The 27,727-nt window shown below is 41.8% G+C and overlaps 1 protein-coding gene across 6 annotated transcripts in view; it reads right to left on the bottom strand.

The window, feature by feature from the left end:
* PKP4 (plakophilin 4) overlaps window positions 1-27,727 on the bottom strand; it is a 176,147-nt gene that overhangs the window by 13,058 nt on the left and 135,362 nt on the right. For all 6 annotated transcript variants that reach the window (XM_077829636.1, XM_077829638.1, XM_077829634.1 and 3 more), the window contains 6 exons: window positions 13,119-13,302; window positions 10,955-11,072; window positions 10,187-10,378; window positions 9,821-9,994; window positions 7,773-7,923; window positions 3,865-4,060 (listed from right to left, as the gene is read on the bottom strand). In XM_077829636.1, the coding sequence (XP_077685762.1) occupies window positions 3,865-4,060; window positions 7,773-7,923; window positions 9,821-9,994; window positions 10,187-10,378; window positions 10,955-11,072; window positions 13,119-13,302 (1,015 nt within the window). The remainder of the gene's footprint in view (window positions 1-3,864; window positions 4,061-7,772; window positions 7,924-9,820; window positions 9,995-10,186; window positions 10,379-10,954; window positions 11,073-13,118; window positions 13,303-27,727) is intronic.

The following is a 27,727-nucleotide window of genomic DNA, read 5'->3' as shown; positions in this document are numbered from 1 at the left end:
TCCTGTTGTCCCTTGTAGCAAACAGGTCGATTGTAAGAATGCCCCAAGCTGCAAAGATGACCCAGAGAATGCCTGTTTTCTTTAGTGATTCAGGGAAAAATTTCTGCTGAGATGGTCCATGAGATGATTTAGGACTCTGGGCAACTGGTCAGCTATTGGTTAGTGATCTCTGTAATGGGCTTCACTCACCACTGCGGCACCTCCTGATGGCTGTCTTGGGAATTAGCTCTGCATGTTAATGCGCCCTCTTTGGGTGGTGCCTTGCTGCTATCACTCCTGCTCTAGGACCCATGTCTCTCCAAGGACTGCAGCGTCCTCTTCAGCGACACACACTGTGCTCCCCCCTTCCAGGGACCTGTAGTCTGCTGTTCAGCCATTTCCCTTAGTGGCTACTGCAGCAAATTGTCTGGTCACTTCCTCATGGCCCTCAGCATGCCTCTTTGCCTGCAAACCTCAGCAGCCAGCCAAGGAGCTCTCTCACTCCCTCAGTCCCTGCTAGCAGCACTGCTTTGTCCAGGGTGCTGGCAGTCCTCTCAGCCCTCCAGAGACACAATCCTTTCTCCCTGGGCTCCCAGCAGAGAACTGCCAGCCTCTGCCCTGCAGCTCCCTTTTTATATGGGCTTGCTTGGCCCTGATTGGCTGCTCTCTTCAGTCCTTCTCTAATTGGCTGCCTCCAGTGCAGCCTCCCTAGGGCTGCTTTTAACCCCTGCCAGTGAGGGGCAGCTGCCCCATCACCATTCTCCTTGATGTAGAACTGCCACAACCTGATTGCCTCTTGGGACAGAATCCTGGAACACATTCCCCCTTGCTTGTTCACATAATGCACTGTGGTGGTATCATTGTAACCATTGAGCCCAATATGGTCCAGGAAAGCATGACATGCATTGTAGAAGGCCTGAAGCTCCAGCAAATTGATAAGGACTCCTGCTCCAACCACAGAGCTTGAACTTTCATAAGCCCAGGTGTGCTGCCCAACCTATCAGGGAGGCATCAGTGACAGCAGACCTGGTTCACAAGTGCAAGAGGGAATGCCCTGGCAAATGTTCTCTGGACACATCCACCACAGCAAGGAGTCCAGGACCAGTTGAGAAAGATGAACCAATCTGTCTAGGGGGTGAAGAGTCGGATGGTAAACCATCCTGATCCACAATTGGAGAGGGGTGAAGGTTCAACTTTGCAAACTAGACCATCTGGATGCAAGCTATACTAACGGTACTAATTAACTATATACAACTAGAAAAGTCACTAAAAATAGAGGGCTTGCAAGGTGAAAATCACACAGAGCTGTGACTCCAGCAGGGGCAGAAGAAGGAACAGAGGGAGGTCAGGGTGGCATTGCCTCTGTGACAAAGTTCCTCCTCTACCTTGGTGGGTCTGGGCTTACTGGTGGATTTACTTGCCTTGGAGCTTCATGGCAGCCCTCAGCTTGGCCGTTTTTCTGAACCCACAGTCCAGGTCGACTCCTCCTGTGTCTGACCAGGAGTTGGGAGGTTTTGGGGGGAACCCGGGCCTGCCCTCTACTCTGGGTTCCAGCCCAGGGCCCCGTGAAATGCAGCTGTCTAGAGTGCCTCCTGAAACAGCTGTGCGACAGCGACAACTCCGTGGGCTACTTCCCTATGGCCTCCTTCCAACACCTTCTTTATCCTCACCATAGGACCTTCCTCCTGGTGTCTGATAATGCTTGTACACCTCAGTCCTCCAACAGTCCACATTCTCACTCTCAGCTCCTAATGCCTCTTGCTCCCAGCTCCTCACACGCACACCACAAACTGAAGTGAGCTCCTTTTTAAAACCCAGGTGCCCTGATTAGCCTGCCTTAATTGATTCTAGCAGCTTCTTGATTGGCTGCAGGTGTTCTAATCAGCCTGTCTGTCTTAATTGTCTCCAGAAGGTTCCTGACTGTTCTGGAACCTTCCCTGTTATCTTACCCAGGGAAAAGGGACCTACTTAACCTGGGGCTAATATATCTGCCTTCTATTACTCTCCTGAAGCCATCTGGCCCGACCCTGTCACACCTCATATAGCTAAAGGAGGTGCTACAGCATAAAGGCCTCCCCTCTATGGGTTCTGAAAGGTAAAATTTCCAGCTCTGGTGCGCACACACCTAAGTGGAATACAGAGCTGCACCTACTTGAAGAAGGAGCTGAGGTTTAGGGGGGAGAACTGTGACTAACTGGTCAAAAAGACTGGGATAAGGAGCCAGGAGACTGAGATTGGATGAGAAACCTGGGCAGATAGATTGGGACTGGGTGTCAGTGGGGAGGGAGGAGGAATGTGAGCTGTAGAGTGGACAAGAAGCCCGGAGTAGGGAACAGGGACTGACTGGTCAAGGAGACTGGGACTGGGATAAGAAGCCATGAGAATGGGTAGGCAAGGGGACTGGGATAGGACAAGGAGATAATGGTTAGGTAGAGTCAAGATTGGGACAGGTTGGAGAGGATGGGACAGAAGGGGTCAAGCATAGAGGAAATGGTAGTGTCTATGCCCACTAGATCATTGTCTCCTCCACAACCTGGACTGGAAACCAAGATCTGTGAGTCTCAATTCCTCTACTTTCAGCAAATATATATGAAACCCATAGGCAAAATGTCCCATACCCCTCTAGTGCTTGTAATTCGGCGTGCAGGATGGAACATCTCTGGAAATAAATCAGGTTGGTGTGGTAAAAGAGGCTCTTGTCTTTAGGATCCCTGCATCATTTGTTCCACAAATTGGAAGGTGTGTCATGAATGAGGCAGGAGACTACTACAACAGATAGGAGGGCCTCATGGTAATAGCAGCTGAATGCTGCCCTGAAGAATTGGATGTTATCACTCCCTCTGCCACAGAGTTTCCATGTGATACTAGTAAGGTCGTTTAATTCAAATTTTTCACAGTTGGTCATTACTTAGGCACCCCTCATTTTCTGGCTGCCCAACTTGATACCCTTGGAGTCTGATTTCCAGATGTACTGTGTGCTCACAATTGCAACTAAAGGTAATGGGAGCTGGGCTTTGAGCATACAAAGTGCTATGTAATCGTAAATATTCTGAATAATTAGGCTGTAAGCATCTCATATTGGGCACCCAAAATTAGTGGATACTGTTGACCTTAATCTCTCTATGCTTTAGGTCCTCAGCTGTAAAAAAAGGATAATACCCCTTCATCTCACAGGATTATTATGAAAATAAAATTAATTAATTATTGGGAAGCACTCAGATATTACAGTGATGAGCACCATAGAAAAGCCCATGAAGAAATTAAGAATTCTTATTTCAGAGCAGGATTTGGGTAGTGTGCAGTAAGACCTAGAACCAAACACTGAACGATAAGGAGAAAACAAAATATTGAAGAGCTCTTCATTAAGTGAGCAACCTCCATGCTGTGCATGGATTGAGACAGAGGTCCTGTGGAAAAAATAATATGTTATCATATATAATTAAATACTTTATCATAACGTTATGCACAAGGGGGCCAGATTAGGGTTCCAAAGGCAATCTTAATTCTGGCATTTCCTAAGTTCTAAGTGCCTGACTTTTCAATCTTAATAATGTTTTATTAACTTGTGTGTGTGTGTTTAATATTCATAACAGCATTTTCAGATACTTTTATCTTATAGGTCCAATTAATCTGACTATAGTATATTACTGTACATCCCATAGAAGCTTTATATGGAGAATACTGTACAAACTAAATGACTGGCAAGTACTATATGGAAATAATACAGTTTGCAGCTGTGGGAGACTAGTTGTCTTATGAGCAAACCTGAACCGAAGGAACAAATCCCTTTTCTGCAGGAAATTCACTTTAAAAGTTTTGTTTTCTTGTTTTTATCTGAAATGGATTAAAGAAACATTTTACTAGCAAATCTAGCTGCCTACTTGCCTGTCACCCCTTCCTTTTGTTATGTTCACCAGTTTTTCTATTCCTCCTGTGTCAGCCAAAGCTTTGGCATTTTCCATGTTTTTACTGGTGACCTCATGCAAAGCACAGCAGATTGCTGCTACAGTCTCATCAGACAATATGCTTGGGCCATTGCCTCCTGGAAGGCGATTCACCAGATCTCGCATAGCGTATTTACCTACAAAAAAACATAAACCAAGTTAGGAAATGTACTTTGCAATTTACATTTGAAACATAAGCACTCTGACAAGAAATATATAAGTCTAAAAGCAACAATGAGGAAAGTAGAATAAAAAATCAACACTAAGTGGAAAACTGAAATAATTCAGATTGCACACAGAGGCAAGAGACACTGTAGTGTAATTTCCTAAATGAAAAATACATTGCATTTGTCTTCTGGATTAGCAAAAGCCTGATAAAAAAATATTATGGCCATATGCCAATGTACACAGACATACACTGATCTGTGAGCTTATTTATTTTAGTTAAGGATGTTTAGCAGAGCTGTTTTATAGCAAGAGATAAGCAATGTTACAAAAAGATTACTTAAGCATCTTTCAAACAACTTAAATTTTATAGAAATGTGTAAGACGTTACACTTGTGCATATTCCAATCTTCTTTAGGCAGGACTTGAATTTATAGGTGGTTATTGCATGATCACAGTTCATTGCTTCTGATTTTGATAGTTTAAAAACAATTGAATAAAGGAATAAAAAGGTTGAGAAAATGTTGGAACTTGCTATCACTTACTCTTTCCCCTAATTCAAGCCATGCCTTAGTTGCTGACATATATTATGATTATTTGAAACTCTTTATGCCTTTAGGTGGACACAAACCACCACTTTACCAGAAAATGGCACAAATAAAGCTTTAACGATGTTAATGTACACTGTAGGATATCTGCTGACACATCCATATAGGAAGAGACGCAATAACGAATTTGGTTAAACAAAGTGGGATACAAGGCACAACTTGGCCTTAACACTGGATAGCTTAGAAATAGGAATTATTGATGGGAAGTAGAATTGCTACAGGAAAAATGACATTATTTCTCATCACTGGGGGAGCGGTGCTCATACTAAGGCTTCCTTTTAGAGAGGTGTGCAAAAGTCTTTCAGTAGTTTTGGAGGAATTACCAGATATTCTGTTCACCTCATTTATCACCCGTAAAAGATTAGATCTCAGCTCTTTCAGATTTCAATTACCAACTGACAAACAGGAATAATCACTTTGCAAACAAAGGAAATTAACTAAAGCTAAAGTAAATATTTTTTTTTTAAGCCTGCTTTGATAACTGAATGGCTATTAATGGATTTTTATTGAAGACATATATTTATATATAATGGTGAATAATGGATAGATGGGATAAATTTTACATAAAGGTATTAACTTTGTATTTATATAATGTGTCAGCGGAGAAATTCTGATCCTTAACTACAGAAGAAATGCTTCTGAAAGTAACTTCTTTTAAGCATACTAGAAAACTGCAATATTTTTAAAATCCAGACAACTTGGGATATATTGGTACTGGGACCCCACCAGCCTTTGAGGGAGCTAACCCAAAGGTGAAAGTGGTGGCACCTTTGGTGTAGTACCTGCTAGGGTGTGGAACTCAATCTACCTTGACATTTGCTAGAGAGTGTTTATATCCCCACATTTAAAAACAAACAGATTTTTCCTCAAGGTTTTTATTTAAAAAAAGACCCCTATATATAATCCTATTATTTCCATAATTAGACACTTTCTCCTCTTTCCTTGGTTGGATCTTTCTATCTACTTTTTGGAAGATTGTGATTATTATATTGTTTGTAGCTATGTGCAAAACATTATGTACACACATTTTCCAACTATAACAGGTCTATTTTAAAGTGAAACTTAATTTTTGCAAATATGGTTTTCAGAGCAAAAACATGCCAAACCTCATTGTTGTTAAACAAATATTTCTTCACATACAAATTTAGGAAACGCAGAGTTATGTAAAACAAGGTGGCAGAAGTATATTACAAAATTCCAAGAAATGAAAATTGTAACCCTCTCAGTACTTCTACTGTTATTTTGATTTTATTTATTTAGATTGGAAAAAAAAATCTAACTCTGGGGTCCACGTACAAGACTTAAAATTCCCAGTAGAATAATTATATTAGTCCAGTTAAATCTAGGTATGTCTATTCTGCAAAAAAAGACCTGTGACATCGAGTCTCAGAGCTCAGGTCAGCTGATTCAGACTTGTGCTATGGAGTCAAAAATAGCAGAGTAGATGTTCAGGCTTGAGTCTGAACTCTAAGACCTGGCAAGAAAGGCGGGTCTCAGAGCCCCGGCTCCAGTCCAAGTCTGTGCATCTACATTACTGTTTTTAGGCCATTGTGTGAGCCCCATAAGCCTCAGTCAGCTGACCTGAGCTCTGAGACTTGGGGCCACAGGTCTTTTTTTGCAGTATAGATGTACCCTCCATTGCCATTTTGCAGTATAGATGTACCTACTATCATAGTCAAACCACACAAAAACATTATCCCATACCAATCAATAACCCCATCCCCTTCTCAAAATTCTGTAGAAAACTAGATCAGTTTTGCAGCATGTCCAGAGGCTTAACAAATCCAGGCTCTGGTGGACAGAAGAGGGGGCCCATTCCAGAGTTGAACAGCCTCAGGAAGAATACTATGCCAGTATCTCTCTTTCCTACACTTAGAAAGATCCAACTGAGTATCATCTGGATGCTACAGACAGTGGAGCACACATCTTCTTATTGCCTTCTTGTTTGCCTCACAGACATTGAGCAAGAGAGGGGAAAGAATAGAACCCTGCAGTACCTCCACACAATAAAGTCTCAGGGTGCATAAATGATAGCCCACAATCACCTGCTGGGTGCTCCAAGTAAAAAGGAGTAAAAACACTTAAAAAGGGGCTCCCATCTACTCCTGCCAAAACTTAGAGCCTTTTGATGCCTTATGATCAGCTGTACAGTATGATCAACTATATGTGACTGAAGACAACGTATAGGTCTAATAAAATCAACACAAACTCTATTTGTTCACTGTCAAGGTTCCTTCCTCACTCTGAACTCTAGGGTACAGATGTGGGGACCTGCATGAAAAAACCCCTAAGCTTATTTTTACCAGCTTAGGTTAAAACTTCCCCAAGGTACAAACTATTTTACCTTTTGTCCCTGGACCTTATTGCTGCCACCACCAAGCATCTAACAAATATAACAGGGAAAGAGCCCACTTGGAAACGTCTTTCCCCCCAAAATTCCCCCAAGCTCTACACCCCCTTGCATAGGTGAGGATTTTTAACAAGCCTTCCCCAGGAAAGGGGGTGTAGGGCTTGGGCAGATTTTATCTCTAGAAGAGCAGCCCTGTCAATTACATATATATGTATACTTATACCTGGAGCTAGTTTATGCTGGAGTTGGGATTTTTATGGCAGGAGAAACAAAACAAAACAAATCTGATATTGTCAGAATAAAGCACTTATTTGTGTGTTGAGATATGAACTGTTAAATCCCTTTATGATACAGCACCTTGTAGCCCTCTGACAAAGTTACTAGTTAGCTTCAAGAAAGGGGAGTGGTATTTCTCATCATGTTCTACAATGAAACCTCCTGTCTGATTTAGTTTTAATTTAAGCAACTTCTTTCTGCTGTAAGGGGACTGGCTGCACAGGTTGACTAAAGACAAACAAATAAGACAATGTTGCTCCAAAAAGCTATTTCTCCCAAGAAGATTAAAATGTATGTGACTCTAATGATGTAATATGATAAAAGGGACTACACAACTAGATCACATGGTGTATTCTCATCCTAAAATAAGTTTTCTCCCTACAAGCACTCAAGAAAAGATTGCCTTGTGCTGCTATCCCTGCATACTTAAGTATAGTTACGTATACTTACCAATTAGCTCTTTATTGCGAACATCTAAAGCCATATTCCTTAAGGCAGTTGCCACAGAAGAAACAACTCTATCATTATCCATTCTCAGAAGTTCCACGAGGATTGGAAGCCCTTTTTCTTTTCTGACAGCAGCTCGAATATATGCTGCAAACTATTACATAAAACTCAATTACTTACACACCTACCATTTTAAAACAGCACCAATATTATCTTTTACTGTATTACAATTCATACATATTTTAGTGGGACAGTTACAAAGGCAGACACAAGACGTGGGTGCCCAGTTCCCATTACTTGGCGCTGGGAGTTAGGCCTGCCCTCTGGGCCACTGCAAATGTTCTCATTGTAGAACAATGTTTAAATATATGAATTAATAAAAGAAATGTACTGACAAAGGAGATTAAATCTATTAGAGAGGGAACAGTGTTTCAAGAAAAAGATTGATTAAAAAAGTCAGTCGCAAAAGAGTGAAAATCCCAAATGATATTGGTCAGCTATTTTTGTATAGCAAAGAAAGCAACTAATATTTTTATCTTTATGACAAATACATAAAAGTGATTAAAAAGAGATGTCATGTGCTGCCTTTGTAATGCAGCATATATGAGGGCCACAAGCAGGAGTGCACAGTTGGCATATAGCAGCAAATAATAAAAATACTGCCTTGCTCTTGTTAATAACCAATTAGGCATGAACTACCATCATTTACTGTAATACCCATGTTCCGATACTTGGGAAGAGGTGGGACTTGCATCTATTATTTTGTACATTTTTAGTTGACTTTGATCTTCAATTTTTGACAGTCATTTTCCAGCACAATTCAGTGTTCAAAGTTTTTTTTGGCACATGTATTCAATGGGAAAAACCTACACATTTTCATTTTTTTTCTAAATAGTGGTAACTGAATTTAATGCCATTCCCAATAAGTCACCCATTTTCTGCTGCTTGCTCTTCATTGCCTTTCACTGTGAAAGTGAAAAGGAGCAGAATGAAGAGGAGTGTAAGGGAATTGAGACCAAGAGAAGTGTATAAAGTTTTCTCTTTCTCATCTTTACCAATGTTTTCCCCCCTCACATATTTTATTGGTAAATTTATTTAAAAATGAAAACCAGAAGAACTTTATATTTTTATATTTTGTATGACAACTACAAATACTATTAATGAAATAATGGATGTGGTACAGTTGGAGATTTAAGCCAATGCCCAGCAATCTTGAGCTCCTGAATGCCAAACCCAGGACTGTCATTAACATCATAAGTGGTTGTGGACAAATAGTTTAACTTCTTTCCCTCAGATTATACTTCTGTAAAATGACAACAGATTTGCTTATCTATTTCATAAGACAGTTGTGATTATTAGACAACTTTTGTAAGAGTTTAACAAAGGGCTACAAAAATACAAAATATCGAACTACATGTTGTTGTTTCTCTAGACAAGAGAATATCAAGGACAAACAGAATATGAAAATAATTAGATTAAAAAAACTGAACAAAATGGAATCTCCCTAAATTAATCATAATTCCAAGTATGTGTGTCCACATCACAAAGACATCTTGAAATTTGGCACGTTTGGCTCTGTGTTCAGACAGGCATGGGACAGGAATTATGGAACTGCCAGAGGCACTGCCAGGGTGCCTGAATGCACTGTGCTTGACTCTAGTTTATGCTTTGACATTTCCTTTGCTTTTCTAAACTGAGGTCAGGCAAGTATTAAGGAAGTGACGCATTTGGAGCAGGATGCGGAGGATCCTCCATTTCCATTGACTTCAATGTGAGTTTAGGAAAATGCCCACATCAGAGGAGCCACTGAGCATCTCTCAGGACTTTGGGTTTCATGGAGAAACACAGGAGGGGTGCACTGTAGGACCACTAACAACACCATGGAGAAACCATGGATTAATTGAGAAACACCATATGCACTTTAGGAAATGGCAACCCCTGCTCAGGTGTCATGATGTTGTTAAAGGAGAACAGTTAGTTGAAATACAAGTGTAGCAGGAGAGGTAGAAATTCATTTGCCACAGGATTATGGGATGGGTTTAATAGAATACCTTCCAGTTGCCTGCAGAAAGATTCTGGAGAGATCCTGCAGAGCCCTCTAAAGTAGCTGGGTTGGAGCTTTCTGCTAGAAGTGTTAGATATGGTTTTACTACAGATGGGTGCCACAGCATTTCCACACCCTTAGGAGACTTTGAAAATCCTGGTATAGGGCCAACTCCATCCCACTGAGAAAGAAACACACATTAACTGTAAGTATATTGGTTTAAGCAAAATTGAAATCGACTCTTTATATCATAATTTAAAATATTGGATATAGTCACCATATTATTGGATATGGTCAGTTTTCTCCCGGACACAGTGTTTTACTATTGGAAAAACAATACTTGATGTTTTTATAATAGAAGAAAAATACAAACCTGATCTTCTTGTGAAGTTCGTTTTTTCTTCTTCTTTTTTTTCCCCCAGCAGCTTGGCTCTGAATCTTTGCTGGGTGATTCTTTCCCTAACAAGTCACCCAATTCATTTATACCCAGCAGACGTGCCTGAGGTACCTCCAATTCTAGGCGATAGGACAAGTTTCTCAGTGTGCACACACAGTTCTCCACTGTCTGGAAACCAAAGTATGGAGATATCCTGTAATTAATATACTTTCACAAATGGTGAAACAGCGTATAAAACAAATCAAGTACAGGTGAAAATATTTTTGGAGCACAGGACCGGGGAACAAGAACTCCCAAATTCTAATCATCAGTCTCACAATGGCTCTCTCTATGGCTCTGGGTAAATTATAGTGTCTCTGCTTGTTTTCTCAACTATAAAATTAGTGATAATAGGGGCCTACCTCACAGAGGTGGTATGAGGATTAATTAGGCATTTATTAAAAAGGATTAATTAGGCATTTATTAAAAAGTGTTTTCAAGAGAAAAAGCATGGTAACTGCTAATTATTATTTCCCCCCAATGGGTGCTTCATCATTTTGAGAATTTAACACATAGAATAAAAAAATTTGTGTTCCACAACAGAATTTGATTTTGTGAATAAATAAATGTAGGGGTGGAAAAGGTTTTGTAAAAATAAGTAGAGCTCAAGAGTTTTGTGGCTGACTTGCACTATCCAAAACAAAAACGGCACATCAGACAACTAGTCTGATACCTAGAAATTACTTAGTTAAAATAAGCACACACCTTGCTGTCATAATCTGATGTGTTCACACATGTATGGATCACATATAGCAAAGAATCAACCAGCCCTTCACAAGACCTCATCTGCTTCCTTGCCTCTTCTCCTGCAGAGCTTAGATTCCTAAAGTGTTAAAATGCAGTAAGCATGTCAATCAAAATACTCTGTATTTATGTATGGTATTCACTGTCATACATATATACAAGTAATGGTCTAATCAAATCATTTGCAGAAGGAAAGTCTTTTTATATAGTTGGTTGATAATCTACTTTGGGAAATTACAAGCAAATATGCCATTTGGCTCAATCCGGTGTGTTTCAAACACACACAAGAAATTGTTCTTCAGAAAGTCTCTTTATGACTCAAGAGTAAAGCAGTAGTTCGCAGGGATAGGTTAGCAGCATTCCAGTATGTGAAATGGACACCACCAAATCCAGGGAAATCCCCCTGCTTCTATTGCAGCACTGTATACCAACTGTGTAGGTTAAAGCAGTGGTTTTCAAACTGTGAGTCGCAACCCAGTATTGGGTCGTGCAATGTAAGGCACTAGGTCATGGCGGCCAGCAGCAAGTCTGGCTCCTGGGGGTGGGGGTGGGAAGACAGGGCTCTATGTGCTGCCCCCGCCCTGAGCACGGGCTCTGCACTCCCATTGGCTAGTTCCTGGCCAGTGGAAGCTGAGGCGTGGCTGGGGGGGGCAATGCTTGCAGGCGAGAGCCGTGTGGAGCCACTTGCGCACCTCTGCCTAGGAGCTGGACCTGTTGCTGGCCACTTCCATGGTGCCAGGACAGGCAGGAAGCCTGCCTTAGCACCCTTGCTGCACTGCTGACAGGGAGCCACCCAAGCTAAGCCTGTGCCTCAACCCCACACCCAATTCCCAGCCCTGAGCCCCCCACAAACCCAGAGCTCCTTCCTGCACCCCAAAACCCTCATCCCCAGCCCTACCCCAGAGCCTGCATCCCCAAGATCAGACCCCCTCCGACACCCCAACCCCCTTCCTGCACCCCAAACCCCTCATCCCCAGCCCCACCCCAGAGCCTGCACCCTCAGCCCAGAGCTCTGACCCCCTCCCACACCCTGAACTCCTCATTCCAGACCTCACCCCACACCCCTCACCTCTGCCCCAGCCCTGAGCCGCCCCCACACCCAAACCCCTCATCCCCAGCTCTACTGGGTCATGGGCATCAACAATTTTCTTCAACTGGGTGGCTGAAAAAAAGTTTGAAAACCACTGGGTTAAAGGAACAAAGTCAACTTGAAATCTCACCAATTAAAAATAATAATAATAAAAAAAAGTAGTCTATGTACTGCATGTGGCCCCTAAATTCCCTGCCATTTTTTGTGGTTTTATGTTTTCCTATTTTTAAAAGGGCTCTTTTTTTTTTCTTACTGCTGTTTGAAACACCTGCTTAAACAAGAGATGAAACAGTGAATTGACTATACATAAAGTGTCAAATGCAGAAGGTAAATGGATAAAAAAAATAGAAAAAAGAAAAAAAAATTTGTCTCTAATTGCTTTCGTTTATAGTAATCTCATATATTACTTGTAACAATAGCAGGTAAAAAAAGTTCACTCAATGGAACAATTTTTAACTTGATAGTGTCTATTTAATTTTTGTACATTGTTTGCTGTCAGTAATGTTTAAAATATTCGATCTAACAAAGTACTCCTAGTTTTCTTAAGTTTTTCATTAAAAATAAATGTCTCTAAATAGTTGCATTTGCTTCAGAATTCAAATGTATTTTTCATCAAAATTAAGTTTTATATTTTATATAATCTTATCAGTGATGTGAATATTATCACGTGATTTCTGTAGAGATGACTTTACTCAAGTTAATTCAAGGTTCGAAAGAATAAGTTTAATGGACGGTACCCTCAGTCAAGACAGTGGTGACTGATTAATAATGAAAAGATTAGCTATGAGCACAAAAACAATAGAAGCTTTCCTTACCAAGTAGCAGCATTCATACATTCATAAAATAGTACCTCTGAGCTCCTAAGTTTGTATTTATGCTCTTTTCCTACTAATTGGCACGCGAGGAAGAACTAAGAGGGTTAAAAAGGATGTAACAACTATATTATTTAAGAAATTGCAATTTAAAAGGAATTTGAATACATTGTTGTATAACTTAATTACTATGTTAACAGAGATCTTGAACACGGTGATTTACCTCAGGCATCCTGTAGTATTGCGCAGAACTAGAGAAGTCTGGAATTTAATTTTATGATCATCATCAAAGGAAGAATTATTCCATCCAGAATGTGGAACTATCACAGTGTTAGTTAGTGTTGATAGAGCATCTCGAATGATTGTCATCTTTACTGCATCACATGAGGACAAGTTCCAGAGAACTCCTAAAAAGGGAATTCCATTGTACTATTTAATGTCAGAAGATAACTTGTAACTTTGATTACAGTGAACAAATATAAACCAATAGTAACCACAAAATATCTATCTTCTTAAACACAGGGGAAAACTAATTTACCTATATACAACAAAAAGAAATATAGTGGATTAATTCTGCAATGCAACCTATATACTCCACATATGACCAACAGGTGGCCTGCAAAGTTGCCCTTAAAAGATTTATTTTACAGGCTGGGGAGACAAATCCCAAACTGTGGGATATGTTTTCCCCAACATTCTTCAGTCTGGCTGATCCATCAGGGAGCATGCCTGTAATTTCAGATCAGCAGAGTACCAATTAAACTTTCTGATGGAACAGATAGAACATGCAATTATTATCACAATGGACCTAATGTTGGGTAAGCTGGTGGGTCCCTGGGGTGGGTGCGGGGGATGAGCGTGAGAGAGCAGGTGCACAAGTGAATGCAATATACTTTTCACATCAAGGAAAAAAGAACCTTAGAGAAACTCCCTGTATTGATTTGATGTGGTACAAAAGAAAGATTCACTGAGCAGGACAGAGCCCTGTTTCTGTTACCTGACAGGCGAGGGAAAAGTCCCCATCACATTCTAGAAGCCAGGAGGAAGATACTCCTGTGCTTCTTTAGTAACAATACAGAGACACCCAGAGTCCCAATGTAGTTGCCAAATATTCCTACATGTTCCCCAGAGATATATACACCACAATCCTGACACTTGTACCTCCAACTGCTAAACCCTTACACATCTCAACAACCAACCAAACTAGCAACTCCTCTCAGACAAAAATCTTCCCCGCACTCCCCAGAAAATTACAAGCACCAACTTATAGTTCTTTGGGGGTGGGGGAGGGAGGGCAGAGAAAATGCTGTAAAGTTGGCAGAGGATGAGAAAGAACAGTGGTGGCCAACTGTGTGGAAAATTAACTTAGTACTAGGGTTCTAAGCAAAGTGGCATGCTGCATATATTTGCCACCCTGGAGATGCCATCTTGAGTGCAGAATCTAAGTTTTCAATTTTAAAAAATTGAATCTGTGAAGTAAACTGATCTGAGCTCACCTTAAGATGTTAACTCTGAAACTCAGTGATGATAACTTAAATGTCAACATTAACTATTTCACTATTGACCAGAACATGTAAGAAAAGAGACTACTACAAAGGTCTGTACAATTTACTGTGAATGACATCTCATTTTGGAGTCAAGAATGAATATTGTTTAGGAGAATTCTACCACTTTTCTTTTTTGCTACAGTCATGAAAGAACTAAGCCCAAAGAGCCCAGCAGACTCCAAGGGTGTATATGAATCCAACAGGAGAAGCCAAGCCCTTGGAGTCCAGCAGAGCATACATGATGATATTTTGATCATCTCCACAATACACTGTGAGTGGTATCTCATTTTATGTCTCAAGTGTGTGGACCTTTGAAGAATATCACTTCTCCACATGCTCTGATGTCCCATATTTGACTTCTGGTTAATACTTGCATTTGGATAGCAGGTAAATATGTATGCAAGTTAGGTGCTCCTCTGCTTTTAGCAACATGCCAATACAACCTTTACTATTACAAAAGCTGACCTTCGCTACTCAGGGTTAAATTGAAATAATCCTAGACACAGGAGTAAATCCACTTATTCCTGTTCAAAAAGACAAACACTTGGAATCAGATTTGCCAAATTCCATTCAGTGTACAAATAATTTACAGTAAAAGTTTTAAAACTGTATTTAAGCTTAGGTCATGGGTATTTGTTTTAGAACACAATTTACACCCAACATTATTTAAGATGCAATGTTCTGGTCAACTCCACTTCATCTAAGATGATTTATGGATTGGGACAGAAGTCTTAGGTTGCTTTCATTTCTGCTATTTGAAAAGAAATGGTCATTCTGTACTCAAACAAATGAAAGACTTTTTTTTTGTATTAGACTCTATACAAAAAACATGCAGACAGCAACTTTATTGTCAGGAAGGGTGTTCCAAAAGTTGCATATCTAGTACCAAATTTCACCATAGAAAACAAAGAATCAAAACATACTAGATATAATTTAACAAACAATTTATTGGCATCAAAGGGAATTGGAAAGAAACCAGTAATTTATTCCTTCCCCTCTTTAGCAAGGTTATAATAATGAAATAATATTATGAATAATAATTATAATAATATGAAATAATATTCTGCTGTTCTAAGCACTTTGTTGGTGCTGCTGTAGTGGTTACACTCAACCATCACTGTATGAAAAATAATCATAAGAAAAAGCATTAGGAAGAGGCTGGTCAATTCTACTTATCCCTTTGCAGTGAAAAGATTTCTGGGACCAGCTAATGAAATTAATAATATCTGTGCACTCACTACCTCATTTAAAAAGTAATAAAGCACATCCCCTTCATCTTCACTGAAGGGATGACACTTGATGAGTCATAAAAAATGCTATTAAGAAAGTAGTAAACAGAAAAGACATCCACCCTAAGGGACAACAAGACAGATGAGAAGGCAGAGAATACAAGAGTTATATCCTTTCATAACAGCTATACAACAAACAAGATAAAGTACATGCTCCTAGATTCTAATATGGAACAGACCCTTTTAATAGCAACAGCAATTACTTTCAATCATTTCAAGACAAAAGTTTTAAGAAAGAAGCAGAGTAAAGTTTATTCTTGTTACCAATACTATTTTGCACTTTTCTAATTCCGTTCGCTGTCAAAGTTCTACAGCTATTATAATCCTTACAGTACCCTCTTGAAAAAGGCAAGAATTACCAACTCCAGTTTTCAAGGAGTTAAGGTGGTGAGCGACTCATACAGGGCAGTTCAGGTTAAATTTTTCAAAAGTGGTTTCTGATTTTGGGTGACCAATTTGAGACCCCAAGCAACTGATTTTCAGGAATGCTGAGATCCATAACTCCACTGAATGCTGCTGGCCACCCAAAAATTGAGAGCCAGAAAATTTTTGTCAAGTATCAGGGAGTAGCTGTGTGAGTCTGTATCCACAAAAATAACAAGGAGTTAGTCTTTAAGGTACCACCGGACTCCTTGTTGTTTTAGAAAAATTTTGAAGCTTTTAAATTAAGTCTCTTTCCCAAGGCTGCAGAGCAATTCAGTGCGGCAGGAGCAGAGAGAGGTAGCCCTGTTTTGAAATAATTAGATTGGGGTGGGCAAACTGTGGCCCTGGGACCACAACCGGCCCTTCAGATGTTTTAATCTGGCCCTCAAGCTCCCGCCAGGAAGTGGGGTCCGGGGCTTGCCCTGCTCCATGCGTGTTGTGCCTCCGAGCAGCTCCCGGAAGCAGTGGCATGTCCCTCCTCCAGCTCCTATGCATAGGGGCAGCCAGAGGGCTCTACACGCTGCCCCTGCCCCAAGCTCCACCTCTGCAGCTCCCATTGGCCAGGAACCTCATTTCTGGCCCCACCCCAGAGCCCTCACCCTCTAACCCCAATTTCATGAGCATTAATGGCCCACCATACAATTTCCATACCCAGATGTGGCCCTCAGGCCAAAAAATTTGCCCCTCCCTGCATAAGATTATATTCCTTCTCCTCGTGAGTAAAGTAAATTAGGGTGACAGGCATGCCAAAGTAGAGAACAAAAAAGCTTCGAAACAAACAACTTCAGCCTAAACTTTCTCCCCAAACTTGGCAGTTCCCAGTGTTTGCCCTTGAGGACCTTTGCTGTCACAGCTTTTGTTGGAGCTAACAAGATCCACCTATTATGTGCGTCAACAGAAATTATTTTAGTTTTTATCCTTATCCAGGGACCGATAGCTTGCCACCCTGCTACAGACATATAGTTTATAAAAAACGAAACCAAATCTGAAACCAAATCTAAGGAAAGACAGATGTATACACACATATTTGAGATCAGTTGGATTGATATAGTTTAGTAGATAATTTAAGCAGTATCTAGTCCACTGCATTTTTACCATATTTTTCCCCCACCAGGGAACACAGATTGAAAATTCATCTAACTTCTCAGTTAGTATTCATCCAACTTCTCTGTTAGTATTCATCCTTCACCTGATGTTTTTGTAATTTACTCTTCATGTATCATATTTCACTACTTATAGAGCAGAATAGAAGCGTACAAACCTCCAGAGAAAGTTATTAAACAGCATTTCCTCAATAGTCCATTACAACTATTATAAATGACATGATTAATTTTTCAATTTGACCAAACCCTTAAAACATTGTTAATTCTCCCTTCATTATACAAACATTTCTGGCCACAGAGAAACGAGACAGAACAAAACCTCTGGGCATGCAGCAAAGCCCATCTTTTTCAAGGCTGTTGAGTAGGGGTTGGTTAAGGCAGATATATTTATGGGCAGTCCTGTTTTATGTTGTGATTTTCAATTATGAGATACTCAGTTGGGGCACTGGATGCATTCCTACACTGGCTTCCCATTGAACAATTGAGATTTTTCAAAAGCTTCTAATTCAGCAAATTTGAGTGGATTTTCACAGGAATGGCAAAAGGCAGATCCCTGAAACAAAGGCCACACCCTCTGCCAAATTTAAGGTTCCTGTTCCAAAGCACGTCTCAACAGCAGTTGACAAGAACGTCTGAGGAACAGTGGGGGATGGAGGGGGGGAATAAACATGAGGAAATAGTTTACTTTGTGTAATGACCCATCCACTCCCAGTCTAGAAAAATAGTTTGTGTAATGACCCATCCACTCCCAGTCTCTAGACTGGGAGTGGATGGGTCATTACACAAAGTTTCTAGACTGGGAGTGGATGGGTCATTATACAAAGTAAACTATTTTTCTAGACTGGGAGTGGATGGGTCATTACACAAAGTAAACTATTTCCCCATGTTTGTTCACCCCCTCCACCTCCCACTGTTCCTCAAACGTTCTCGTCAACTGCTGGAAATGGCCCACCTTGATTATCAGTACAAAAGGTCCCTCCACCCCCCGCCCTCTCCTGCTGGTAATAGCTCACCTTACCTGATCACTCTTGTTACAGTGTGTATGGTAACACCCATTGTTTCATGTTCTCTGTGTATATAAATCTCCCCACTGTATTTTCCACTGAATGCATCCGATGAAGTGAGCTGTAGCTCACGAAAGCTTATGCTCAAATAAATTTGTTAGTCTCTAAAGTGTCACAAGTACTCCTTTTCTTTTTAAGTGAGTAGAGTATCCTATATGCCTGAATCCTAGTGCATGTACTATACACGGCTCTCTACACGACCAAGCAGTGCCTTCTATGTCTACACTGCTAATTTTTAGAAGTGCAGAATCCCACTGCCTCCCTGCTGCTGGAGCCTTTCTTCACCACAGTGAAAGGCTCTGAGAGGGGGTAGGCAGCAGGAAAAAGCTCTGGGAGTGGGGAGCTGCTGGTGCCTTTTTCCGCTGCCTCCCCCACTAGAGCCTTTTACTGCAGCATGTAGCTTCCTGTGTAATGCTTGTACTCTACATGCTACCACAAGTGTAGACATAGCTTAATATTAAAAAGCATGCGTTCCTCTAAACGTGGAATTTCAAAATTTCACTGCTCTGAAATGCTGGCTGGGCAACATTCACTTCTGCAGTAGTGACAAGATTAAAGTCCAATATCTCTATCACGGTTATTGGGTTAGCTGGATCTGTGCTCCTTTTGAAAGCTTAGGACTTGTCTACACTTAAAGGGCTGTAGATGCGCTGCTGTAGCTCTTTGGTATAGACACTATCTACACTGATGGGAGGCTTTACCCCATTGGTGTAGGTAATCCACTTCCCCAAGAGGCAGAAGAATTCTTCTGTTGAACTAACATAGGTTTACACCATGAGTTAGGTCGGTATAGCTACATCTCTTGTGTGTGGATTTTTCACACCCCTGAGAGACATCGCTATACCAAAGTAAATTCCTAGTGTAGATCAGGCCTTAGTCATCCCTTTTCCAGTTATAAAGCTTTCATCTCTAGCTCTTTAGAGTTACAAGATTCTGAAGGGTATGGGGGCTGCTCTGTATTAATCTAAGAACACTATATGTTTGATATGATTTTCTAAGGCCTTGTATTCACTGCTAAATACGATGTGTTTTTTTAATCTCTGGGTAACTAACATGCACGATCTCAGCTGAGGTAAAAAACACACTGACCAGACACTTGAGTTTTACTGCAAGGTAAACATACATATGCCCCCTCCCAGGGTTGACCTCACGAAGATTACCTTGCAGTAAAACGATGTTCCAGTTGGAAGAAGAAATTGATGATTGAGCCTGGTATTTTCTTTTATGTGGTTTTTTTTATTTACAAGGAACGTACAAAGTTCTGCTGCTCCAAATGCAGGAGGAACTAAAAACAAAAGCAGTAGTTTCTTAGCTTACAAGCCCAAACTTCTTTCAGCCAGCAATCCCCACCCAGACCCTTTCTCTAGGTGTCTCTCGGGACCACATTGGGCCTATAGGTTGCTGTTTGGCTTTCTTGCTCTGCCTTTGAGTCTCTCAGCTCACTTCTCAATTGTCATTGCAGCTGTCATTCTGGTGTCCCCATGCTGGAGGGCAAGAGCAACCTTGGAAAACAGATCCAGGAATGTGGACTTTCACATCCAAAAGTTCTGCAGCCACCGTTCAGTGTCCCAAACCTGCATTACAATGTGATCCCACCAGCCATGGGCCCAGAAGTGGCTCTCTGGCATCTCAAACTGCTCCATGAATGCCACCAATAACCTTGAATTGTTTTTCACTGTGTCCCTTAGCAGCCTGTGTTGGAAGAAATCATCTCCCCCATTGTGTGGTTTTCCCTGTAGCTCTGCAAATATAGAATTGTGCATCCTGTATTTGCAACTTTCATGAGACTAATGCAGAGGTCTGCAGGCTCCATGCTTCTGTTAGATGGTGGACATCAAAAAGTGCCAGGCAGATTTGTGGGACGTTTTAAAGAGGCACAAAAATTATGGGATATGGATGGCATTATGGGATGGAGAAGGTTGCATGCTGGGAATTTGACCCCTAGCCTCAAGAGATCCCAGGGCAAGTCATTCTATCCCACAATACATTGCAAAAATTTCCCAAAAGGCACTGCAATGGACAGTGGAGCATGCCACACTGGGATACCTACCTATGGTGCACTGCACTTTGCACTGTGCAGCTGATTCTGTTGAAAAGTGCAGCTGATCCTGTCCATCTACCTATCTTATCTATTTAAGTAGATAAACCCACTTATCTATTTAAGTAGATAAACCCCAGCTACTAGGGTGTAAATACTGCCCTGCTACTCCCAGTCTTTCCCTGTCTCTCTGGGATTCTGAAGAGAGGGGCACTATTGGGAGGAAGGAAAAAGGTGCCATGAGAGTGGGAGAGTCCAAGTGGAGAGGCAGGGACAGCTCATGGTGTGGGGATGAGGCCACAGAAATGAAGCCAGAGGACTCCCCATCTCACAGTGTGGCTAGGTCTTGGATTACCTCAATCTGGCCCTGGGCTGTTGGTGTAAAGAGTCAGCCTCCTCCTGCCTTGTCCATATTTGAGCTACTGAAGTAGTGTGGGACGTATGCCTTCAGTTTGTGGAGTCTGAACAGTTCTTGAAGTCAGAAGAGGAGTAGGGGGCAAAGAATAGAGACAGAAAAGAAAAAAAATCAGATTTAGAGAACTCAGCAAAACAGTGAAATACAGAGAATAAAGGATGGGTCATGTCTCACCATTGGCAGCAGTGGGGGATTTAAGACAAGTAATGGAGCTGTGATGGGGGAAGAAATTCATTAGTGTGAAGAAATGAAGAAAAAATTCAGAAGAATGGGGAGGCCAGTAAAGTGGAACAGAAAAATAGAATCTCAGAATATTTCCCTTAGTTACATGAACAGCAGCCCTCTGCGAAATACCAAAAATATATAAAATGCAATATGAAAAGCAACAAAAAATAGCATTTTTCTATTCAGATATCAATGGTGTGTGTCCTTCTCATCCCCTGTCAACTTAGGCAACAGGTTTTAGAACATAGTTTCTAAAATGGTGTGAACACACTTTGTCCCTCACTATACTTGCAAGGACAAAATGTGTTCAGCAATCTGTTGTCAGCAACAGATGCTTTTTGTACAGGAGGTAAGATTTAACTGTATTATTTATAATTTACACGTTTTTAGCTTTGTTTATACTAGGAAAATTACCTATTGCTGACAAAAGGTGCCTGCAGTAGTTGCAAGCTGAGTTGGTTTTTAGTGATTTAAATACAAACACAGACGAAAAGAAGCTGATACCAGCACAGTTTCAGAAACCATCACTGAAACCTAAAACCGAAGTTTCGTAGTGGAGTCAAGGTTTATGACAAATGTAGAAAAAATCTTCGAGGTTTTTCTGTTCCTTTTAAAATATATATTGTGACAGGGTCAGACCAGATGGCTACAGGAGAGTAATAGAAGGCAGATATATTAGCCCCAGGTTAAGTAGGTCCCTTTTCCCAGGGTAAGGTAACAGGGAAGGTTCCAGAACAATCAGGAACCTTCTGGAGACAATTAAGACAGGCTGATTAGAACACCTGCAGCCAATCAAGAAGCTGCTAGAATCAATTAAGGCAGGCTAATCAGGGCACCTGGGTTTAAAAAGGCGCTCACTTCAGTTTGTGGTGCGTATGAGGAGCTGGGAGCAAGAGGTGCTAGGAGCTGAGAGTGAGAACATGTATTGTTGGAGGACTGAGGAGTAAAAGCATTATCAGACGCCAGGAGGAAGGTCCTATGGTGCGGATAAAGAAGGTGTTGGGAGGAGGCCATGGGGAAGTAGCCCAGAGAGTTGTAGCTGTTGCACAGCTGTTCCAGGAGGCACTCTAGACAGCTGCATTCCATAGGGCCCTGGGCTGGAACCCAGAGTAGAGGGTGGGCCCCCAAACCTCCCAACTCCTGGTCAGACACAGGAGGAGTTGACCTGGACTGTGGGTTCAGAAAAATGGCCAAACTGAGGGCTGCCGTGAAGCTCCAAGGTGAGCAAATCCGCCAATAAGCACAAGACCCACCAAGCTAGAGGAGGAACTTTGTCACAATATATATTTTTAAAACTAAAGATATGTTGGAGAGTTGATTTGTTTTAAAGGCAACTGGCAAAGGATTGATTAAATATGGGCGTGTTGCACTTTTGCCTTCTTTATAGTGTAATAAGAATATCAGAGTGTGTTTTAATTTTTCCCCTTTTTATTTTTGGAAATATACAGAATGTCCACTCCTGTCTTCCTCTGTTCTGCTTGAGGACTACAAAATGCATGGAGTCTTGTCTGCCATATTTTTGGCAGAAGCTTACAACCATTGAAGCTTTCACAGTGATAATGGCATGAATGGATAATGGATGAAAACTCTAGTGTAGATGAAGTTTCTGCAAACACCATGTGGTCTAATCCTGCCCAGAGCAGAATTCAACAGCAAGCTAATGATATGAGCTACAGGAACCTTTTCTGCACTAGAACTTCCATTGTTATGGTCTTTGGAAGAGCTGCAGTGGTGTTAGCAACAAGGGGATTTTTTTGCCAAAATTTTGCTACTGTAGCCTCAGAGGGTGTATATTATTAGGGCCACTGAACAGTGAACTCAGGATGGCTTAGAGCAGTGGTTCTCAATCCATGGTCCAATCAGCACATGGCTGTGGCCCACATGACATCCACAGGGCCATACAGGTAGTATTGGATGAAGCCCAGAATGGTAAATAGGTTGAAAAACACTGAATTAGATACTGGATTTGGGCATTTCTATCTGAAATGAAGACTAACAAATCTTGAGATTGTGTAGGCAGAAGTTTATAACAGGACAGAAAAAACCCACATAGAATTTCTCAGGGAGAACCTGCAGAAAAACTCCCTTTCTCTCCAACCGGAAAGAAATAGGCAGATAGCTCTTCTAGGATACTAGCCAAACAGTTAAGCAAAACTACAATGGAGCCGAGTCTGGAAGGAATCTGTTTGTACACTTGGAGCTGATCATGTTCCTTTCCTGGTATGTGAAGAGGAGGCCCCCCGACTCCAACACACGATATGAGATTTTCGCCCACAGAAACGAAGCAGAAAGTATCAATCCTGGGCCAGCAGAAAGAGGTCTGCTTATTGGGACTCTCTCTCTAACAGGATGAAAAGGATCCTCTAGATCAAAGGGACTTCCTGCAAGAAGAAGATGAGAACTAATGAAATTCCTCATTCTGGGAAGTAAAACTAAAGTGAGAGGATGATGATGAATACACAGAGGAGCAAGGAAACTGGGGAAGAAGGATGCTTAAGGGATTCAGTGTTCTAGTATCACATTACCTTTCTGGAGGTTTAGAGACCTTTGTAAGGGAAGGTCTGTCAGTTAAGTACAAAGACAAACTTTGAGATCCCAATTATGGTGCCGCTTGTGGCACAAACTGACAGTGGAAACATACATGGATCTTCCCATGTGTAGTGATACAACAAGAAGAGACTCTGAGGATGATTCAGCTCAAAAGAATGTGGCAAAAGGATGAAAACCCAATGTCAATTACTGTGACCTCAAGCCTTGTGCAATGAGACCCACTTTCTGTTGGAAATGTCACTACAGCTATGGTAATACGGGAAGATAAGGCCTTGGCATCAACCACGAGGAATGGAAAAATGGGCATTTCCATGCCATGGAACAGTGTCTAATGGGCTATGTACACTTGTTCCCATTTCTCAGAAGCCACATCCTGGATGACAGAGTGCAGCACTGAAGCCACTCCAGGGAGTTTGTAGGAGGGAGAAAGAATAAAATCAGCATGGCTCAGGAAAGGTCGTATTGCCAATGCCAACACTGCTCCTGCATCTGTGTTCAGACAGAAAAACTGACCATGGATACCACTACCCAGGTCTTGGTGTGGATTTGCAGATACTTGTGGCCTGCATTTCCTCATCATAGAAAGCCTTGGTGGGAGTACCATCAAGTGAGAGAGGTGTCTACTGGTAGAATCTCTCCGAAAACAGGTGGGAGAACTACAGGAAGAGCTGGCTAGACTGAGCACATGAGAAATTCACTGAAAACATCCATACAGAGAACTCCAAGGGTGAGGAAGTAATCCAGCTGGAGGGGACTGTAGTAGCATTACCGGGGAGGAAATGGCTTCTTTAGAGGGAGGAGGCTAGCTGCTGGTTACTTCTTGCAGCAGGCCGTGCTCCACTTCTGCTCTCAACCCACCATCCATAGAGAGAAAAAAATGGTATGCTGCCCTGGCAATGTGAGATGAGGAATCTTTCCCAAAGGAGCAAGAGGAGAAGCCATCAGTGCTGGGAACATTATGGCCACCACTCTCAAAAGGAAACAATGGGTGGTGGTGGTGATCGATGACTCCCTTGCAAGGATAACATAGGGATCCAGTGCTGGCCTGACCTGGTATCCTAGGAAGTTTGCTGCCTGCCAAGAGTCTTTATCTGACACATTATGGAAGGATTGGTGAGGATCATCCGACCCAGTGACTACTACCCTATGCTGCTCATCCATGTGGGAACTAACGATACTGCGAGGTATGACCCTGAACGGATCAGAAGTGACTCCAGGTCTCTGTGAATGAAGGTGAAGGAGTTGGGGACGCAGGTGGTGTTCTCATCTATCCTTCCAGTCAAGGGCAAGGTCCCAGCCAGAGACAGACACATTCTGGAGGTGAATGCATGGTTGCACAGATGGTGTCACCAAGACTTCAGCATCCTCAGCCATGGGATGCTGTTCTAAGAAGAAGGACTGCTGAGCAAAGATGGAGGTCCGCTGATAAAGGAGGAGAAAAGTATCTTCAGATACAGCCTGGGTAACTTAGTGAGGTGGACTTTAAACTAGTTTGGTGGGGGCAGGAGACAAAAGCCCACAGATAAGTCCAAAACATGGAAATCTGGGTAAAGGATCCGAATCTGGGCAGCAATCATAACAGGGACAAAGAAGAGACAAGAGGGAACACAGAGGGGAAATCTAATGAACATCTTAGATATCTGTATACTATTGCAAAACGTATGGGGAATAAACAGGAAGAACTAGAAATACTAGTGAAAAATCACAATTACAATATAGTTGGCATCACAGAAAATTGGTGGTAGAACTCACTTGACTGGAATATTGGTACAGAAGAACACAGATTGTTCAGGAAGGACAGGCAGGGAAAAGAGGGAGATGGCATTGTCTTGCATATCAAAGATGTATACACTTGCACTGAGGTTGAGATAGAAGTGGGAGGCAGATGTGTTGAAAGTCTCTGGGTAAAGATAAAAGGGGTAAAAACAAGGGGTTACTACAGACCACCTAACAAGGAAGAAGAGATGGATGAGGCTTTTATTAAATAACTAAAAATCATCCAAAACACAGGACTTAGTGATGAAGGGGGACTTCAAACTAGCTAGACATCTACTGGAAAAATAATACAGCAGGGTGCAGATTATCCAACAAATTCTTGGAATACACTGGAGACAACTTTTTATTACAGAAGGTGGAAAAAGCGACTAGGGGAGAGACTGTTCTAGATTTGATTATGACAAATAGGGAGGAACTGGTTGAGAATTTCAAAGTGGAAGGCAGTTTGGGCGAAAGTGATCATGAAATGATAGAGTTAATGATTCTAAGGAAGGGTAGGAGGGAAAACAGCAAAATATAGACAATGGACTTCAAGACGGCAGACTTTAGCAAAATCAAAGAATTGGTAGGTGAGAGCCCATGTTAAGTAAATCTAAGGGAAAAAAGTTCAGGAGAGTGGGCAGTTTTTTGAGATTTTAATTGGAGCATAAGAGCAAATTATCCCAATGTGTAGGAAAGAGAGGAAGTCTGGTAAGAGAACACCCTTGCTACACCAGGAAAAAACTGGAAACTACACCAAATTATGAAGGCTGAATATAAAAAACAATGCAAGCATGTACAGACAAAATTAAAGAGGCCAAGGCACACCATGAGATTGAACTAGGTTGAGACATAAAGGGCAACAAGAAAGCCTTTTACAAATACATGAGAAGCAAGAGGAATACCAAGGACAGGGCAGGCCCATTACTCGATGAGAAGGGAAAGACAGTAACAGAATACGCAGCAATGGCCAAAGTATTAGATGACTTTTTGGTTTCAGTTTTCACCAAAAATGTTAGTAGTGATTGGATGGCTAACCTAGTGAACATCTCTGTAAAAAGGTTGGATCTGAAGCTCAAATAGGAAAAAGAATTACTTAGACAAGTTAGGTGTCTTCAAGTTGACAGGTCCTGATGAAATACATCCCAGAATACTTAAGGAACAGGCTAAAAAGATCTCTAAGCCATTAACAATTATTTTTGAGACTTGTGGGGGATGGGACAGATCCCAGAGGACTGGAAAAGGGGTTGAGGTCCCTATCTATAAAAAAAGGGAATAAAAACATCCCAAGGAATTATAGACCAATCGGCTTAATTTCGGTACCCAGTAAAATAATGGAGTAAATAATCAAGCAATCTATTTGTAAGCACCTAGAAGAAAATAAGGTGATAAGTAACAGTCAACATGGATTTGTCAAGCACAAGTCAAACCAACCTAATATCTAGAGCCCTACCAAATTCACGGTCCAGTTTGGTCAATTTCATGGTCATAGGATTTAAAAAAATAGTAAATTTCCTTATTTCAGCTATTTAAATCTGAAATTTCACAGTGTTGTAATTGTAGGGGTTCTGGCCAAAAAAGGAGCTGGGGGTGGCAGAAGGTTATTGCAGAGGGGGTGCAGTACTGCTACCCTTACTTTTGCACTGCTGCCGGTGGTGACACCGCCTTCAGAGCTGAGCAGCTGGAGAGTGGTGGCTGCTGAGGGCCCAGCTCTAAAGGCAGAGCCGCTGCCAGCAGCAGCGCAGAAGTAAGGATGTCAAGGTATGGTACTGTCATCCTTCTGTGCCGCACTAGCGGGGCGCTGCCTTCAGAGCTGGGCGCCGCCTTCAGAGCTGGGGGCCCAGTCAACAGTCGCCACTCTCCAGCTACCGAGCTCTGAAGGCAGTGCAGAAATAAGGGAGGCAATACCGCAACCAACCCTAATATAACTTTGTGACACCCCTTGCAACTCCCTTTTGGGCAGGACCCCCAATTTGAGAAATGCTGGTCTCCCCCATTAAATCTATATAATATAGGGAAAAATCACACAAAAGAGTGTCAGTGACGTGTTTTTCATGGCTGTGAATTTGGTAGGGCCCTACTAATATCCTTTTCTGATGGGGGGAAAGCAGTAGATGTGATCTTTCTTGACTTTAATAATGCTTTTGATACTGTCTGACATGACCTTCTCATAAACAAACTAGAGAAATATAGCCTAGATCAGAGGTGAGCAAACTACGGCCCGCGGGCCACATCCAGCCCATGGGACCATCCTGCCTGGCCCCTGAGCTCCCGTGGAGGCTAGCCCCCGGCCCCTCCCCCACAGCAGCACTGCTGCACCACACTGCCAGCGCTCTGGCCCGCCACTCCTGCTGGGCAGCGCGGGCGGCATGGCTGTGAGCTCCTGCTGCTCTGAGCAGCATGGTAAGGGAGCGGGGGGGTTG

The sequence above is a fragment of the Eretmochelys imbricata genome, chromosome 11 (assembly GCF_965152235.1).
Source record: "Eretmochelys imbricata isolate rEreImb1 chromosome 11, rEreImb1.hap1, whole genome shotgun sequence".
Taxonomy (NCBI): domain Eukaryota; kingdom Metazoa; phylum Chordata; order Testudines; family Cheloniidae; genus Eretmochelys; species Eretmochelys imbricata.
This window is presented reverse-complemented; position numbering and strand designations above follow the sequence as displayed.